At 42.7% G+C, this 19,000-nt stretch overlaps 1 protein-coding gene across 4 annotated transcripts in view; it reads left to right on the top strand.

Moving 5' to 3' along the window:
• The window catches only part of pde9aa (phosphodiesterase 9aa), a gene marked incomplete at its 5' end in the record, with an annotated part of 36,340 nt that extends 18,068 nt beyond the window's left edge, over positions 1-18,272 (top strand). For 2 of the 4 annotated variants that reach the window (XM_083996560.1, XM_083996562.1), the window contains 13 exons: positions 6,723-6,807; positions 7,868-7,928; positions 8,536-8,610; positions 10,129-10,215; positions 10,309-10,413; positions 11,379-11,461; positions 11,732-11,888; positions 13,163-13,276; positions 14,285-14,389; positions 14,475-14,603; positions 15,664-15,759; positions 15,853-15,916; positions 17,994-18,272. In XM_083996560.1, the coding sequence (XP_083852686.1) occupies positions 6,723-6,807; positions 7,868-7,928; positions 8,536-8,610; positions 10,129-10,215; positions 10,309-10,413; positions 11,379-11,461; positions 11,732-11,888; positions 13,163-13,276; positions 14,285-14,389; positions 14,475-14,603; positions 15,664-15,759; positions 15,853-15,903 (1,148 nt within the window). In that variant the 3' untranslated portion in view covers positions 15,904-15,916; positions 17,994-18,272. Of the gene's footprint in view, positions 1-6,722; positions 6,808-7,867; positions 7,929-8,344; positions 8,420-8,535; positions 8,611-10,128; positions 10,216-10,308; positions 10,414-11,378; positions 11,462-11,731; positions 11,889-13,162; positions 13,277-14,284; positions 14,390-14,474; positions 14,604-15,663; positions 15,760-15,852; positions 15,917-17,993 lie in introns of all 4 variants that reach the window. The other 2 variants (XM_083996563.1, XM_083996561.1) reach the window with 2 other exon arrangements.
• Between the last annotated feature and the right edge of the window lie 728 nt (positions 18,273-19,000).

Genomic DNA, 19,000 nt, shown 5'->3' on the forward strand with positions numbered 1-19,000 from the left:
TAAAGGGATATTTCAACATTTTGGCAAATTTCCCCATTGCCATAATCCCTATACCTACCTTTAATTGTCAGTGCAAGCTGTTTTTAAATCAGCGGGACAGAGACGCAAGCTGCTCAGGTAACGCAACAGAGGCATATGGTATTTTCACCTTTCCCTCATCAAACTCATCAAATACACAATCCAACAACTCCAAAACGCTCTGGTGGACAAGTTGTGACCTGCACATTCACCACGCTATGAGATAATAATGGAACATTACGAGACAGAGTTATTATATATAGTATTTGCTTCATTTGTCGTAATGTTACATAATTATACATGATTATTTCATAGCGTGATGAATGTGCAGGTCACATCTTGTCCACCAGAGTGTTTTGGAGTTGTTGCCCCGCCGATCTAAAAACAACTTGCACCGACAATTAAAGGTAATGAACCTACTGCTAGACTATAGGGATTATAGCAATAGGCGAATTTGCCAAAATGCTGAACTATCCTTTTACAGTAAGTTATGAAGTTATTAGAATTGTTTAACTAAAAGCAGGAAAAGATCTGTAGATCAAAAAAAATGTGGCACATTGTAATGCTGAGCAATGTTGAGCGTGTGCAGCAGAGTTGAGCGTAGTCTGAGCAGACAAGCTGACAGGTTTCTTGCAACCACAGAAAGGAGATCTGTGGAAGAACAACTGACTAGAACTGACTAAAAGACATTAGTATTGTGCGACTAGCAAAAGGAGAAATCGAGCACAGGATAGATTTTTGTTTGTGCAATTTTTAGTTATTTTATGAATTATACTGTGAAGACAAATACAAATGCAAACGACCATTGCATCCAATCCAATCCAGCCGAGTTAAGCCAACCTAAGCCAACTCACCCTCTTACCTACCCTGCCTCTATTTCCTTCACACTAGTCAAAGACGGCTGCCAAGCGGTGTAAAGGTCTGTAGTAGACCTTTGAGGTGAATATCTCAGCTTGAGATATTGCATAACCTTTCTAAGAGTACACGAGGGGGGAGGAATCATCCCTCCAGCTAGCCAGCCATGTCCAGAAGGCCAGCTGTTGCACTTGTGATTGTTGTGCATTTGTGTTGGTGTAGGGATAGCAGCATGCTGTCAGTGCATGTCTACACCAGTGTTCCTCTGGTTTATGAGGCTGTGATTAGATAAGTTAGAGCTGCACAGGTTATATGGTCTGCTGACCTGTTCCATGAACATCCACCACATTTCACCTGCTTTAATCTAATTGATAAGTTGTCATCATCACACTTAGTAATCCTCCTCTCTGGAATCATGACCTTTATCATTCTGCAGGTTTTTGGCTTTATTAACTGTGAGGAGGACGTGTTTCGTCCTGAGGCTTCTGACCCCACGCAGCTTTGAAATGACGGCATCCTGGCTCCAGGTGCAGATGTGTCGGTCCTCCTCAGATAAAAAGCAGCTATAAACCATGATCAATAAATAGGGCAGAAACTGCACTGTCCTGCACCATCAGTGCTTTTTGTTCTTGGTGTTCCCGACTGTTGCAGTAATTACCCACAGGAACATTTAATCAGTGATTGTTCTGTAATCATTCCATCCTTCCTGGTCAGGGCTGTGATTAAAGATAATGGTGGGGTAGAATGCTGTCCTTCACTTTTAGAGCTCAGTGACTTGATGTGATGCTTTAGTTCTTAAGATTCAAGTAGTGTTTCATACCACAGAGTTGCATGATTTACACACACCTTTAATGAACACCAGTTACTCATTGTTGAAAATAAATTTCAGCCCTAAAGTCCTAAAGAGTAACTGCAGCATTTCGTCACAGTAACTCTTCAAATGCACAGAACCTTTTGCTGTGCTGTCTGAATCTGATGTTCAATGAGGTCAAAGTAATAATAGTGAAATCAAACCTGGAACATCCAGTCAACTACAGAATCAAGACTAGTCAGCGCTCTAATCATGACACAACATATTCATGCTGCACATTAAATTCAACAGGAGAACCCTGGCTATACATACATAATTAAATCATTTTTACACCCATAAAACACAACTCCTATCAGGACAGTTAAAGTATAAAGTATAATCAGCATTATAATCATATTGTTTGGATACATTTAACCCCCCACCTTTTTTTTTTTTTTACGTAGGCTATTATACAGTAGTTTCCCTTTTTGATGCAACCAAGTGTACTCTCTATAGTTTTAACAAAAAACTTCTGTTAAAGGGATAGTTCAACATTTTGGCAAATTGGCCCATTGCCATAATCCCTGTAGTCATAGCAGTAGGTTCGTTACCTTTATTTGTCGGTGCAAGCTATTTTTAGAACGGCGGAGCAGAAAAAAATGAGTGTCAGATGGATCTCTGTGGGTCTGACTGAGGAAGATGACATGTGGCGAATCCATCCAGGGCGTCTGCACGATAACAAGACAGAAGAAAATGCAGCATGGTCATTTCTTTTGTTTTGTTTTAACTTATGCAGTTCACTGCTACAGATCAGCTCTCTGCAGACATTCAGTTCTACAGCTGCTGTGTGACTGTGGGGACAGTGGGGACAGTGGGGACAGTGGGGACAGGGGGGTTGGTTGGACCAAGCCATTGTGAGTCTTGAGTTTGGAGTTCTTTCTTCGGCGCCACCGGAGCGTTTTTTTCCGCCGTTGTTTATCTATGTTGTCACCTGAGACACCTGAGGCTTGTGGTGACGCTGCCATTAGCTCAACCCATCCAGTAACTGGCTGATTGAGAGCCCCAGACTGAATGACAAGTAACCAATGGGCTGTGCCGATGACCTGCTGACCAGCCCACATTAGGCATCGGCCAGATCCAGGCCAGTCCACCCAGCAGCTCCAGCCTCAGGCTACAAGCTCTGAACCAGGATCTGGTCAGATCCCCTCAGTCCTCTGGACAGATCAGCTCAGATCAGACAGGGCAGCAGACAACTGTGACCTGTCCTCTTTATTTCTCACCACCAGTGTCTTAGCTGGCTCATCCTTCATCATACCCAGCAGGCTTCATATGACTGTCATTGTTTCTGTCTGCTCTTTCTACCATAAAGACGTGGTTGATGGAGCTGCAGAGATGGTCCAGACCTCATTGAGCATGAAGCAGCTGGTGATGTCACTGTGATAAGTCTCTGCAACAGGCTGCTCTATACCAAGTGGATCAGATGAAGCTCATTGTTGTGGTAACGGGGCTCAGTCTGGTTCATGTAGTTGCCTGTGTAGGCATCTGGTGCTTTACATGGCTGTGTACTTGTTAGGAATCGTATCACACAGTGCAGTGTTTTATGACAAGACACAGAAACACATGTGTTTTGGTGTGTGTGTGTGTGTGTGTGTGTGTGTGTTGTGTTTAATCCATGATGCGCTCTGACTCCTCTGTCTGGCTGCATGTGCTTCTCCATGTGATGTGGCATTTCATAATAGCCCCCTGTGCGCCGACCCTTTCAGTCACCATGACAACATGACCTGAGTTTGCTTTGGTCACCATGGCAATTTCACCAACTGCTGTAGGCAGCTCTCCTTTAAAGCAAAGGGATGGTAAACACAAAGAGTCTATCTGTCTTAATGTACTGACACTGGTCAGCCGTCAGCCAATCAGGGTCCATGTAGTCGCTTCATAACACACAAACACACTGGCTCAAAACAACAACACATGCCTATTTGTTTGCATATAAAGCAGGAAGTGAGATCGATCACAAGTCAAAGCTGAAGCCAGAGACATGTTTTAGAAGTGACGGAGCTGATCAGGCCTCGTTAATACAACAGTGCCTAACACTGTGTGCACACAAGCTTAGAACAGCGTATGCAAAACTGTGTGCACACACCTGCAGGCACGGTTTCCTTCAACTCGGAAATGTAACATATGGATCCAGCTCATGTCCTGCCCTCAGTACGCTCCACTTAAATAATAAATGGTCAATGCAAATCAGCTCATGAATACTGATGATATAAATGACCTGTTGGTCAATGGTTCTTTACAATTCATCATGATATTAAAAGAATAGTTCACCCAAAATTCAAATTTCACTCATTATCTACTCACCCTCATGTGGACTAAGGGCTGGGAGAAGTTTCAGAGTCCTCCGTGGCTTCTCTGAGTTACAGGGGGTCTCGGCATAGCAGTGCATGTCCATATAACGGTTGCAAATGGATACCAACTGTCTTCGTAACAAAAAGACACACCAAAAGACATCCAAATACCTCCATGCTGCTCCTATGTAATGTCCGTCTTGTATTGAAGCCCCGAAATGCGGTGTCAGTAATCGCACTGACGCCGGCGCAAATCTCGCGAGATTTGGACAGACCAGGAAGAGGAGCTTCTGCTACAAACAACCTTGAAATATAGTATATAAATAAAATATTGTAAATAAAATAATAAAATATAAATAAATATAAATATTGTTACGAAGACAGTTGGTATCCATTTGCAACCGTTATATGGACATGCACTGCTACGCCGAGACCCCCTGTAACTCAGAGAAGCCACGGAGGATTCTGAAACTTCTCCCAGCCCTTAGTCCACATGAGGGTGAGTAGATAATGAGTGAAATTTTAATTTTGAGTGAACTATCCCTTTAAGTGATAAGCAAGAATATCCTTCTCTGACGCGGAGGTGGAGGTGTTGTGAGTGGTGTTATTTACATCTGAGCAACCGGACATTGCAGTAAATTGCCTTCATGATGACCTGTTCTCCTGCCACTTGAGGAGGAACCTCCATGTCTCATTTTAATTGTCCCAGCAGAGAGGGAGAAGAGAAGTCATCACTCTATACTTAGATCTAATTGTATCAAACAGAGGAAGTCAGTCATAAAGACCTGAAGCTGAGCTGTTTGACACTCTACAGCCCGTCTTGAGCCTTCTGTTATAGATACAGTGTGTGCCATCTGGGCTGTGCAGTGACAGTCTGGATTCCAGTCCAGCCTGTGGCCCTTTTCTGCTTGCCACCATCTAAAAAGTAAATCCAGCTGAGATCCCAGCTCAGTGTCTCGGTGTCTCTCATCCAAGTGTTTGACAACATCTCAGTTCTAAGATTCATGGGTTTGAACCTGCTCTTTTTTCTGACTGAAAGCTGCTGTCTGACTCCTCCTGCTGTTTTGTCTCTTAAAGGAGACAGAGTGATACATGAACTCTAATCCCACACTACCCAACACTCTGCAGCCTAGAAATGAAATCATTCATTCTAAAAGGATTTGAAAAGCTTTGCGTGGTGGTTCTGTCCATCCTGTCGGGGTTTATTTCTCTATAACAACCCGCTTACTACATTATCCCTTAGGCTACACATGATCCGTTGCAGGAAGTGGGTCATTATATCAAAATGCATCATTAGTGTGGACTGGAGATCCCACAAAGTCAGGAACACCACCTCAGGACCCCTGTCCTCTAATCCTGGACCTGGACTGAGGAGCACACTCGCTGCCTGGAGTAGTTTCAGCTCTTATGTACAGCCACTTGACATAAGCATGCCGATTGCCTGGATACCTGGTTACTATGGCAACAGTGAGGCACCCACACAGATTCCATCCTCTCAACACTTTGGTCGCCATGGTCACCTATTGTAATGAGAGCAGGAGTGTTGTCAGGGGCCGCGGGGTCCCTCTTCTTCTCAAGAGAGAGGTGGATGATGAATGAGTGAAGGAGGTAGACAGAGAGCAGCGAAGCTCTGTGATTGGACCACAGCTCAGCTCAGATTCTATCTGACCTGTTCTCCTCATCCTGGGTTGAAGGCGTTAAAGGACAATTCCGGGCAAATTCAAAACATCAAAGTCATAGACTGTAAAAAGAATGGACGTAGCACCGTGACGTCACCCATTGGTTTGGGGGAGTGTAAAGGTAAAGGTACTTTATTAGTCACATATAGTGTAGCAATACAGGAGTCTGTTTTGTGCCTCTACTACGGCATTTGAACTGCGCCATCTTGGATTTTAGTGGGAGTCTACTTACCATATTTGGAGAGGTGCGGCGGTTAGCTGGCCGAGAACCCTGAACTTCAAGCAACCAATTAACGGCCGGTAACTGTCTGTGAACCTGTCACTCAACGTAACCACCCCCCCATTTATGAAGCCTAAACAACACTAAAACGGTTGTGGTACAACCCACAGTGTTCACGGAGGTGGAAACTATCGGTAGAGACCAAAAACAAAAAATCTGTAAAGTCGGCTATTTTAACATGGGGGTCAATGGAGAGTTGCTCACTTCTGGCACCAGCCCCCAGAGGAGAACCGGTCTCTTCTGGTCCCAGCCCCCAGAGGAGAACCGGTCTCTTCTGGTCCCAGCCCCCAGAGGCCACCGGAGAACTGCAGTTTTTTGAACGCGGAAGTGGTCTTCACTTATAGAACCCACAACTCCCCCCTTGGTCAAAACACAGGCAGATAAACCCTGTACATTTAGTCCTACAACACCAATGGAGGTGTTCCCAGCAGACCAACCAGATTGCCATTGAACTTGAATTCACCACGGGATAGTTTGGTTAGTTTAGTTATGTTTTCAAAAATGTTTCTTCAGCTGTGTGCAATGGTGACAGGAAAGTGTGTTTCTTGTTTCATTCACTGATCAACAACAGAAATGAAGCCAGCAGTGGTAAAGTGCATCACAGAGCTGAGCCAGCTGTGAACCACTGAGCCCCTGAGCACCTAAACTGTGTCGGAGCATGTCAGTATCATGAACCTGATACGGGTTCATGGTTTGAAAAATATAAAGCTTGTATGTCCAATGCGGTTTTAACAGATGTCTGTGTTTGCCTGCAGTGGAGGGCTTGAAGGTGGTGGAGATTGAGAAATGTCGCAACGACATCAAGAAGCTCCGCGAGGAGATGGCGTTGAGAAACAACAGGTGAGTGTGAACAGTCACTTCCTGATCCTGACCACATCACATCTTGTTTGTATCTACTGCATCACTGCAGCCAAACAGACCAGAGCCAAAACGCTTGGATGCATCAGTCACTCATCTTCTGATGAGTCACTGATTGAATAATAAATGAATATTTTAAGTCATTGAAGCCTAAACAGATTTCTGAAACATACGGACACGGTTTAAATGTTTTTACATTTTACAGACTCTAGGATTAATTCACAAGATCCATTAATCAACTTGTAGTTTTATTATCAGTCGTACAATATTTGCACAGTATTTGTTGGTGCAGTGGTTGCAGAAGGTTGTGGGTTTGCATGTTCTCCTTGTGGCTGTGGCACATTAAGCTGATCAGTGACTCTTTAGATCAATGGTTCTCAAAGTAGGACCCAGGGGTCCTTGAGAAGGTTCAAGGGGGTCCCCAACATTTTCTTGAAATTGTACCACTTTTTTCTAGAATTTTTTTTATTTATTTATTTATTTTTTATTTAGAAAGTTTTTACAACTATATTTTTATTTTTATTTTTATTATTATTTATTTACTGGTACTCTTTTTTTTTTTAATTTACCACTTTTTTCGAAAACATTTTTAAAACTTTTTAAAACATTTTTAAAACTTTTTTAAAACTTTTTTTTTTTTCTAGAACTGTTTTTGAGAATTTCTTTCTTTTTTTTGAGAATTTTTACCACTTTTTTCTAGAAAGGTTTTTTTTATTTTTAGTATATTTTTTGGCTTTTTGCCTTTATTTGATAGCACGGAGTAGAGATAGACGCACCGCCCCTTTCTAGAAATGTTTAAACATCTCTACAAATGTCTCTACAATATTTCCACAAATTCACAAATTTGTCCAATGGGGGTCTGTGGTCTAATTTGTGTCAATTTAGGGTCCTTGATGTAAAAAGGTTTGAGAACCACTGGTTTGGGTGTAAATGATGTGAATGAGTGTAGCATGAGCCTTGTTTGTCTCCTGTGATAGGAGGTCAGCAGGAGGACTGATGGATGGATGCTGTTGTTTATTCTCTGTTGTGTTGTATCTTGTAGTAACTTCCTGGAAGACAATAAGAAGCTCACTCCTCGTAGAGATGTGCCCTCCTACCCCAAGGTGAGTCTTTCCTCCACTACACACCTGTCTCTCCATGTGTGTGTGTGTTAGTCAGTCAGCAGTTCCACTTGCTGGAGTCAGAAATCAAACCAAATGTTGACTGATTGTGTTTGAAGATGTTGGTCAGGGTCAGTCCAGACAGTAACAGTAGATGATACATAGGGACACATTGACAGACAGTTGTTATGTCAGTACAACTGCTAGTATCATAGTATGTTACACATATTAAACATGGCTCTGTGGTCGGACACAGCAGCAGTTGATTCAAGAACGTCAAGTACAAAGGAGACTGCAGTTTTGGAAGATGTGTGTGTAGGTGTTTGCAGAGGTGTGTGGGTGTGTGTAGAGGTGTGTAGATTGTGTGCCCCCGAGCCAGGCAGAGGCGGACAGGGTTAACAGAGATCTGTTGCCTGCAGTACATGCTGTCACAACAGACCATAGACGCCCTCAAAAAACCCGCCTTTGACGTCTGGCTGTGGGAGGCCAATGAGGTAAGACTGATGAACTTCCTGAACCTGTCTCACCCACAACTCCCTCCTCTCCTCCCCCTGTCCCCCCCCCCCGTCCCCCCTGTGTGTACTGCTGCCTGCTGTGTGTGTGTGCATAGTACCATCTGTCTAAGGAGACAGTAGAAGCTCTTAGATTGCCTACATTCAATGCTTGGCAGTGGGAACCCAATGAGGTGAGACTGATATCTATCTATCTATCTATCTATCTATCTATCTATCTATCTATCTATCTATCTATCTATCTATCTATCTATCTATCTATCTATCTATCTATCTATCTATCTATCTATCTATCTATCTATCTATCGATCGATCGATCGATCGATCGATCGATCGATCGATCATCTATCTATCTATCTATCTATCTATCTATCTATCTATCTATCTATCTATCTATCTATCTATCTATCTATCTATCTATCTATCTATCGTTCTATCTATCGTTCTATCTATCTATCGTTCTATCTATCTATCGTTCTATCTATCTATCTATCTATCTATCTATCTATCTATCTATATATCTATCTATCTATCTATCTATCTATCTATCTATCTATCTATCTATCTATCTATCTATCTATCTATCTATCGTTCTATCTATCTATCGTTCTATCTATCTATCTATCGTTCTATCTATCTATCGTTCTATCTATCTATCTATCGTTCTATCTATCAATCTATCGTTCTATCGTTCTATCTATCGTTCTATCTATCTATCGTTGTGTCTGTCTGTCTGTCTGTCTGTCTGTCTGTCTGTCTATATAAATGACAAGGTGTAGGCTACTATTAGCTAACATTAGTGTGGCAGCAGACCACACACCCCACATTCACCAAAATATTAGAATATTACGTAAATAATATAGAAAATTCTCTGTGTGTGTTTTGTTCCAGTTGACAGTAACTGCTGCAGTGCTTCTTATGTAATTTCTCAGGGACTTATATGTGAAATCATGAATTTAACATCTAAAAGTGAATATAAAACTGTTATTGTTATTAGAATGTAAATATTGTGTTTAGCTACGGTATCTGTGTGACAAACAGGACAGGGCTGACAGCACCTTGAGTTCAACCAGGTTACTGAATCAGAACAAATCAAAATCTAAAAATAATAGTCAGACCCAACTAGCAACAGGTTTCCATCAAGCCTCTTGTATTTGCTCTGGGACTGAATCAGAAAAGCAGACTGTCTTTGATAAGACTCAGCAGGTGATGAGAGGAGATCATTGAGATAAGAGATCAACATCCTGGAGCTGATACTATGACTTTGAGCAATGTGCATCAGAGTGTTAGGAAAAAAACGCAGTGTTGTATGCATGTTTGCTTCGAACTCAACAAACTTTTAAAATGAAATATATACTGTAGAAAACAGAATTAATGAAAGATTTTAAAATTTGACTAAAATAAGCTGCAGTGAACTCAGTGTCTTAGGTTTGTTGCTGCTGAGTCACAGCAGGTGAGCTTGGTTTGTTGCAGTTAATCAGACCTGTTATAGATAGTTAGTAGATTGTGATTTAATCTTTATTACTGATAAGCAGAACAATTCAATAAAAAATACACAAAGACAGACAAATAAAAACAAATCAGATAACGTATAATATATTATTATAGATCAAAGCTCTAGTACTGGATATGTCATTAGGTTTTACTTCTGTCATTCACACATATCACAATGCAGTCCTTTGTTGCTCCAGATGCTGAGCTGTCTGGAGCACATGTACCATGACCTGGGCCTGGTCAAAGACTTCAACATCAACCCCATCACCCTCAAGAGATGGCTGGTGAGACCCACACCCAGAGTGTCAGCGTGTGGCAACCCTGGTTGGTGTTCAGTGTTAACAACCGTCTCTCTCTCTCTCTCTGTTTCTATGTAGTTGTGTATCCATGACAACTACAGGCACAACGCCTTCCACAACTTCCGCCACTGTTTCTGTGTGACCCAGATGATGTACAGTATGATCTGCCTCTGCAGCCTCCAGGTAAGCATGACCAACTCTACTGTACGTAAAGACCTGCCTCTAATAAACGCCTGTTAAAGGGATAGTTCAACATTTTGGCAAATTGGCCCATTGCCGTAATCTCTATAGTCATAGCAGTAGGTTCGTTACCTTTAATTGTCGGTGGAAGCTGTTTTTAGAACGGCGGAGTTGTTTTAGAGGTAGATGCAGAGACTGCTTGATGAAAAACAGTCCCTGAAGGCAACGCGCAACCTCTAAACCAACTCTGTCTGGTAACGTTCTGTTACAGTATTATCTCATAGCGTGGTGAATGTGCAGGTCACAACTTGTCCACCAGAGCGTTGTGGAGTTATTGGATTGTGTATTTGATGAGTTTGATGAGGGAAACCAAGAAATCCCATGAGCCTCCGTAGCGTAGCTGTGAGCAGCTCACGGCTCTGCTCCGCCGTTCTAAAAATAGCTTGCACCGACAAATAAAGGTAACAAACCTACTGCTATGACTATAGGGATTATGGCAATGGGCCAAAATGTTGAACTATCCCTTTAACAACTCCAGGTAAATCAAGGCTCCACCCACTTCTGAGGAAGTACAGTAGATGAAAGCTGTGGTGGATCATAGATCATGTCAGATGATGTCCCAACGCTGTTCTATTATGAACCCAACATATTTTATTATTTTAAATGGATGAAAAAATCTTTGTCCTCTCTGTCACTCTCTCTCCCTCTACACACAAGCACAGTGACAACAGAGCCTCTCTCTGTCTCTGTTGTCAGGGACAACTCTTCCCTGGAGGAGAAGTTATCACAGGACTAATGACTCATTATGAAGCATCTGCATCACTGATGTGTCACACACTTAACACACACGCAGAAGCGCACACACAAATAGGATCACATATCACAATACTACATTAATGCATTAAGTAATGTTTGTGTGTATGTGTGTGTGTGTGTGTGTGTGTGTGTGTGTGTGTCTTTATTTTTAGGAGAAGTTCACACAGGTGGACGTTTTGATTCTCATGACAGCTGCAGTGTGTCATGATCTAGATCACCCTGGATACAACAATACGTAAGACAACATGGACACACACACACAGACACACACACACACACACACACACACACACACACACACACACACACACACACACACACACACACACACACACACACACAGAGCAATTCCCGTAATCTGTGATTCTTTTTCTCTCTTTTCTCCTCCTTCTCCTCTCATGTTTTCTTTTTTCAACACCATCTCCCTCTCGGTGGTGTCCTTCCCAATCTTTCTATTTGCTCCCTGTCTTCTCTTCATCTTTGCTCCATCACCCCCCCCCCCCAGGTACCAGGTCAATGCGAGAACAGAGCTGGCGGTTCGCTACAATGACATCTCTCCTCTGGAGAACCATCACTGTGCCGTGGCCTTCCAGATCTTCTCACAGCCTGACTGCAACATCTTCTCCCACTTCGACCCAGAAGCCTTCAAGCAGATACGACAGGTAGAGCTGTGTGTCTGTGTGTGTGCCAACCAGACAAGGCAAATCTCAGAAAGATGTTTTGGGATTGCTGAGTAATCTGTGGTGCTGGCTTCTTAGTCAAAACAAAATGACATTATGTGTCCTCACATTCACCCTATTTCATTTGGTTTTGACTAATACTGTATTGGGAAACTCTTGAAATGTGTGTAACCCATTGTCTTGTATAGAAACAGACTGATAAACGCCACAGAGGCAAGGCAATTTTATTTGTATAGCCCGTTTTTAAAGTTAGTCTCAAAGGTAGGGATGTCACGATTATAGATTTCCTTGGTACGATTATTGTCAGAGAAATAATCATGGTGTTACAATTATCACAATTTTTATGCATTAATGTTTACAAATGACGCGCTAATATCTACCAGTTCAATGTTAGGCTGATCCTTACATACCTGATCTGCCGATGTGGTTCCAACATGAAAGTGACGGTATTGAGAAATATTTACTTTTAACATTGTAAAGCATTTTTATATGTATGAAAGGTGTTATATGAATAAATAAAGTTTGACGTTTTGAAGTTTACGATTAATTAATTGTGGAATTGAATACCACATTTAATTGTGAAAACAAGTAGCCGTGACATCCCTACTCAAAGGGCTTTACATGGCATCATAACAACATCCTCTGTCCTTAGACCTCGACAGACATCAGAGAAGTTGTTGATCTCAGCTGACTGTCCCCACATGCACAACACAGAGGTTTCCATGGTGATGTTAAGTGCTAGGTTTCTACTGTGTGTGACACTGATTGTTGTGTGGGAGGGAGCATCACGATATAATGGAGGAACAGTGATGTTAAAAAGTCAGGTGGTACTCCTGCCACTTTGTGTGTCTCTGATCCTGTTCAGACCTGTTAAGACCTGATCACAAATGGTCAGCTCCAGGTTCTCATGCGGATACTTTCTATCACGACCTGGGCACATCTAAGTAACAGCAAGTCTGACCTCGGTCCTCGGCTGCAGTCTGATAACAGAGATAAAGCAAAGTATTTGATCTAACAGTGTGCATAATAAGACTGAGAACTGCCCCCATATGAATGAATTTAGGCAGGCTGTGTAGCAGCTGAATGGTTTACATGAGTAAAAACAGTTATATGTGGCTTAAAAAAAAAGCTTAAATAGTTAGACAGTTTGTGAGTGTGGAGACTGAGGATGGAGCAGCCTAAAACTACTTGAAGGAAACAAATAGCCAAAAGGCCTTCAGCACAAATCAGTGTGTGTGTGTGTGTGTGTGTTTCAGGGAACCATCACACTGATCCTGGCCACAGACATGGCTCGACACGGGGAGATCCTCGACTCCTTCAAGCAGAAAGTCGACAACTTTGACTACACGGATGAGGAACACGTCACATGTGTAAGAGCTCCTCCTCCAGTCCACACACGTGTTCAGGTGGTCCAGACAGAAGACAACCACATCATCATCATCATCATGTCCCAGGATCTTCCTACAGTATGAGCTTAGTCTGCAAGGACATGACAAGCTGCAGAGCTGTCACTATGACATGTAGAATAGCATGATGGCATATATACAGTATATATTACAGTTTTTCTCCATTGGTTTGGCTCATTTCTCTAAACAGAAATTACATTCTCAAAATTCTAAGATCATTTGGTTAAACAGTGATACAGTTCAGCACAACACCATAGATCACTTGCAAAAGCTCATCTCTCTCCCAAAACAGTTCACTCAGAATAAGATAAAGGTACATACTGTATGATTCCCTGAAGGAGAAATGCCATCCCACAGTTGTACGTTTGTGAAATGATCGAGAACTCATGGAAAAACCTTTTCTGATCAACTGAAGCCTAAATCCTTAAATACAGATAGATTCATTCTTTTAAAATCCAATTAAAGCAGAAGTAAGCGATCCGGTGGTTTTGGCTAACTTCTTGTCAGCCGATGGAGTTAGCAGTCCCCGCCCTCGTCATGGATCTATTGGTCCTCGTCCCTACGTCACCACATTCACGCGCATCCCTTGGCTGCACACACAGAGAGGACCGCCCCTTTATGCCGTTCTCTCTCCTCATTGGATAAAGGTTGTAGGATACAAGGAAAGTTTTCTCCTCGGCTTACAGCAGAGCAGAGTGACTGACAGACCCGTGTTTCAGACCAAACACTCTATAGAAGTGATTGCTGTCGGAAGATATAACTATTTAAGACTTATATTAACACAAACATTCTGCTTACTTCTGCTTTAAGATTCTATTTGAATTATATTGAATTTACTGTCAACAACATCATTGTTTAGTCTACACATAGAGTAAATGTTGTTTCACTGCACATCCTTTCTTCACCTCATGACAATCTCCACTGAGGTGAAGGAGAATGTGATGTTGACCTCTGAGCTCTGACCCTGTGCAGCTGAAGATGGTGCTCATCAAGTGCTGTGACATCTCCAACGAGGTGCGGCCCATGGAGGTGGCTGAGCCGTGGGTGGACTGCCTGCTGGAGGAGTACTTCATGCAGGTGGGACAGTCTTTCTCAATATCATGATGTATTATTTGGTGAGTGTGTTGCTGTTACGGTGCAGTGATGTGTTGCCCTCTCTCAGAGTGACAGGGAGAAGGCCGAGGGGCTTCCCGTGGCTCCGTTCATGGACAGAGAGAAGGTCACCAAGCCCACGGCTCAGATCGGTTTCATCAAGTTTGTGCTTATCCCCATGTTCGAGACGGTGATGAAGGTGAATATGCGGGAAGAGGCTGTAATGTTCTAGACTAGACTCCTCAGTCAGTGGTTTTGTTTTCTACTACAACACACATCATCACTTGAACTCTGGCTCCTTCGTCACACCCTCTGAATGTGTATGTGTGTGTGTGTGTGTGTGAGTGTGTCTTGAAAAAGATGGAGCAGAGGATGAGTAAGAGTGAGTTTGAGAGGACAGGACAATGATGACGATTATACATTCTATTCTTAGTTCTTCAGTTTAAAGGGATAGTTCAACATTTTGGTAAATAGGCCCATGGCCATAATCCCTATAGTCATAGCAGTAGGTTCGTTACCTTTAATTGTCGGTGCAAGCTATTTTTAGAACGGCGGAGCAGAGCCGTGAGCTGCTCAGAGCTACGCTGCGGAGTCTCATGGGATTTCTTGGTTTCCCTCATCAAACTCATCAAATACACAATCCAACAACTCCAAAACGCTCTGATGAACGTAACAGAACGTTCGTTACCAGACAGAGTTGTTTTAGAGGGAAATTCATGCAAAATTGCCGATGTGCGTTGCCTTCAGGGACAGTTTTTCATCAAGCGGTCTCTGCATTTCCCTCTAAAACAACTCTGTCTGGTAACGTTCTGTTATTATCTCATAGCGTGGTGAATGTGCAGGTCACAACTTGTCCAACAGAGCATTGTGGAGTTGTTGGATTGTGTATCTGATGAGTTTGATGAGGAAAACCAAGAAATCCCATGAGCCTCCGTAGCGTAGCTCTGAGCAGCCTCTAAACAGGCTCTGGTGCTCCTAATGGGGACACATCAGTCATGATGCTTGTAGATGAGGTCTATAGATGGGTTTAATCATTTGATAGTGAAGCTGCTTTGAAAAGTGGATGTGTTGTCTGAACCCTGCCAAGGCTCACAGGATCCAGGGTTGAAGTTAGACGCTTTGTGAGGGACAAATATGGAAAAAACCTGCTGCCAAAATCAGCAGAATGTTCTGATAAAGTGATAGCACTGACACTTGGACTTGTCTGTGTGTGTCTGTGTGTGTGTGTCTGTGTGTGCATGTGTGTCCGTGTGTACCAGCTGTTCCCCCAGATTGAGGAGGCTATGGTGCAGCCTCTCAGAGAGTCCAGAGACAGATATGAAGAACTCAAACAGATTGATGATGCCATGAATGAGGTCAGTTTGTGTGTGTGACTATAAGTGTGTGTGTACAGTATGTGTATTATTTGTCCTCCCTGTTGATTGTAACCAGCAATGTGACATCTTCAGGTGCAGAAGAAGAAAAGTGAGAACTTGACCATTGGAGGGAAGAAGAAGTGAACAGTTTGAAAAGGTAAGAGAGACCAGGAGTGAGGAGTCCTCCTGGAGGATCAGAGCAGATCTAGGAGCAGCTCTAACTGTCTTCAGCAGTTGATAATATCCATGTAGACAGTCTGTCACAGGACGAGTTACCAGGTTACCAGCCCAGGTGGGCGGGCTTCTGGTGTGGCTGAGAGTGGTCATTTCTTTGTTGTGACATCACAAAGTGACAGGAAGTCCTGACAGCTGGTTTTAAAGGGACAACGAGGAGTTTCTCCATCGGCAGAACGAAAAATTCCGCAACAATAAAAAAGTCTGAATGAATCTACGTTACCCACACTTGTTAATGGGCCCATTTTCGATAAATATATCATTTTGTCTCTATCGTTATTTTGACCCTGGCGAGTCATGAGAATAGCGCCGCCGAATCGCTGTTTATGGTCGGAACTACGACGGTATGTGATCGTCTTCAAACCTCTGACTTTAATTCTTGATGAATGAAAACATGAGTCTGTCTTGCGCCGGTCAAAGAATTTCACGGTGCGCACGGAGGCTCATAAATATTGATAAAATGCTTTTACAAAACTCCTCGTTGTCCCTTTAAGGCTCAGTTTCTGAATACAGGCTGTGTGCATTTCTCTGTGGACTGAGGCTTTGATACTTTCACAGTATTAATATAATAGAACCTAGAGCTGCTTTATAATCACACTACACATGGACATCTACCTTTATACTGTATGGAGCATTAACACAATCTACCTTGATTCTGAAGGAGCTTTAACACAAACATCTACCTTGCTAATATATGTAGCTTTAAGGATTTTATCTGGAGGCCCAGAGACTGTGGCCAGAGGTCACTGTCAGTGACCCGAGTGGATTTCTGTCAGGAACATGTTGTATATCCTTATTCCTTTGAAACATCAAAAGATATTAACTCATGAGTGAGGCAGATGTCATCCAGCCCATCCTGAGCCCAGCTCTGTTGGAGGTTTTCAGCTTCTTCTCCCTCTGTCACCAAGAGCTGTTCTCTGTGCATTTCTCTCTTGCTGTGACAAAAGTTAAAGCCTTGACCTGACTCTGTAAGGAGCCTTCAGATAATGCATGCTATGATTTAGGACTATACAAATAACCTGAATTAGACTGATCCAGATAGCTCCACAACATGGGAATCCAGTGTGGCTGGGAGCAGGAGGGTTCTTCATTATTTCTAGCAGCAGTTGTACAGTTTGCTGAGATCTACAGACAGGAGCCCATTAACTCAATTTACTGATGGCGCTTTTCTGTTTGTAGAGAAACTCTTCATTCATTCAGATGGGAATCAGCAATTCATATAAACAAATACAGTGATGCTAAATCCAAGGAAAGACAGTGAGAGACATTTTACATCCCAGGGTATGAAGACACTGTACTGCGTTAGAGTCAGGTATGTCCTCCATACAGTTAGGAACGCAGTGAGGCTCAAGTGAAGACACATTCAGGTGAGAGCCTCTTCAGACACCTTCAGATGATGAAAACCATGTCCATGGTCCTGGTTAGAGGTTTCTTCCTGTTTAAAGAGTTTCTCTTTAAGTATGCTCTCTGCGAACGTGTTGGCTTTCTCTGTAACAAAGTCAGGTCTTGACCCTAACTAACCTGTAAAGTGCCTTGAGATAAAGTCTATTAATGATTTGGCTATAATAAACAAATACATTGATTTGAATTGAACTGAACAAGCTAGAGCCTGCAGCAGCATGTACCAACACAACCTGTCACTACAGGGCTCAGTGAACCTGGCTGATAAGGACGTGTTCGTGTGTCAGTTGTTGTGATGTCTCAGGTGGTGAGATGTCGGTATTCAGCAGTCAGTGTCATTGTGACCTCAGACAACAGAGTGGAGGACAAGAATGGAGGAATAAAGTCAAGTAGTAAAAGTGCTTCTAGTATATGAGGTCATAAGCTCTCTATGGAGTTGTGCAGTGTGTAGGTTTTTTAGCTGTTTGTCTCTTATTGACCAGATCTCATCAGTCACTTGGTCTATGAGTACAGATGTTGCTGAGATAAGTACGGTAGTGTGTGTATGTGTGTATGTGTTTGAGTGTTTTCCTCATCAGTCTCATGTGTTTCCAACCCAGGGCTCAGAGTGGAGCAGAGACCTCGTTGAGCAGCTGAGCCTGGCTGACCCTGGACCACTTCAGTGGTCATGTGATCTGACAGTGGCTCTCAGACCGCATTACAGGGCTGGACTCCAGAACCAGAGGGACAATCCAAAGCCTTCTTCAGGGACCGTCTGCATTTGCACAGCAGACCACTATGTTTATGTTTTTTTTTTCTTTTCTTTTGAACAGTTGTTTTTTACAGATTGTACAGATTTATAGTGACATTTGTTCTTTCCTACAAAATAAAGAGGTGACTTTAATTACACAATCTTTCTGAACTGTTATTGTGACCTCCCTCTACTTAACAGTTGTATTTCTACATGTAAGAACATGGTTGTGTATGACGGGTCAGCAGCAACTGTCCTGAGGCTGCAGGAACATGTTCACTCTGTCAGCTGCTATTCTCTCAATTGGATTAAGAATTGAAATTCAAATATTTTTGGCATAATATAAATATTTCAAGACAGAAGCTTTCAGATCAGCACAAAGGCTTCACAGAGCTGTCTCTGATCTCTCAGCCTCCCGTCAAGCTCCACCTCCTCTGAGTTTGTTTGTCCCTGGATCAAGGTGGAATGGTGGAAGATGGAGGACGACCTGAGGAATTAAAATATAGCCCCTCCTCTGGAAATACATCATCTGTCATCATGCATCCATATACACCAACCAGGCCTAACATTCTGACCACTGACAGGTGATGTGAATAACACTTCATCATGACACCTGTCAGTGGGCTGTTCCGCTCTTATTTCTGGATAAACCATGTTCTGAACCTCTTCCTGTCCTACTCATTCAGGTTTTAAGTATAAAAACGTCACTTGTCTGAGTCTTAAAGGAGACATATTATGTCCCATTTCCAAGAATTCAAATAGTTCCCAGGTGTCTTATAGATATGTCTGTGTCTGTGACATGCTTTGGTCAAAATACCCCAAAGATCAAACATCACAGCTCTCTGCAAATGAGCCACTGCTCACCAGGCCCACCTT

This window comes from Trachurus trachurus, assembly GCF_905171665.1.
Source record: "Trachurus trachurus genome assembly, chromosome: 21".
Classification (NCBI taxonomy): domain Eukaryota; kingdom Metazoa; phylum Chordata; class Actinopteri; order Carangiformes; family Carangidae; genus Trachurus; species Trachurus trachurus.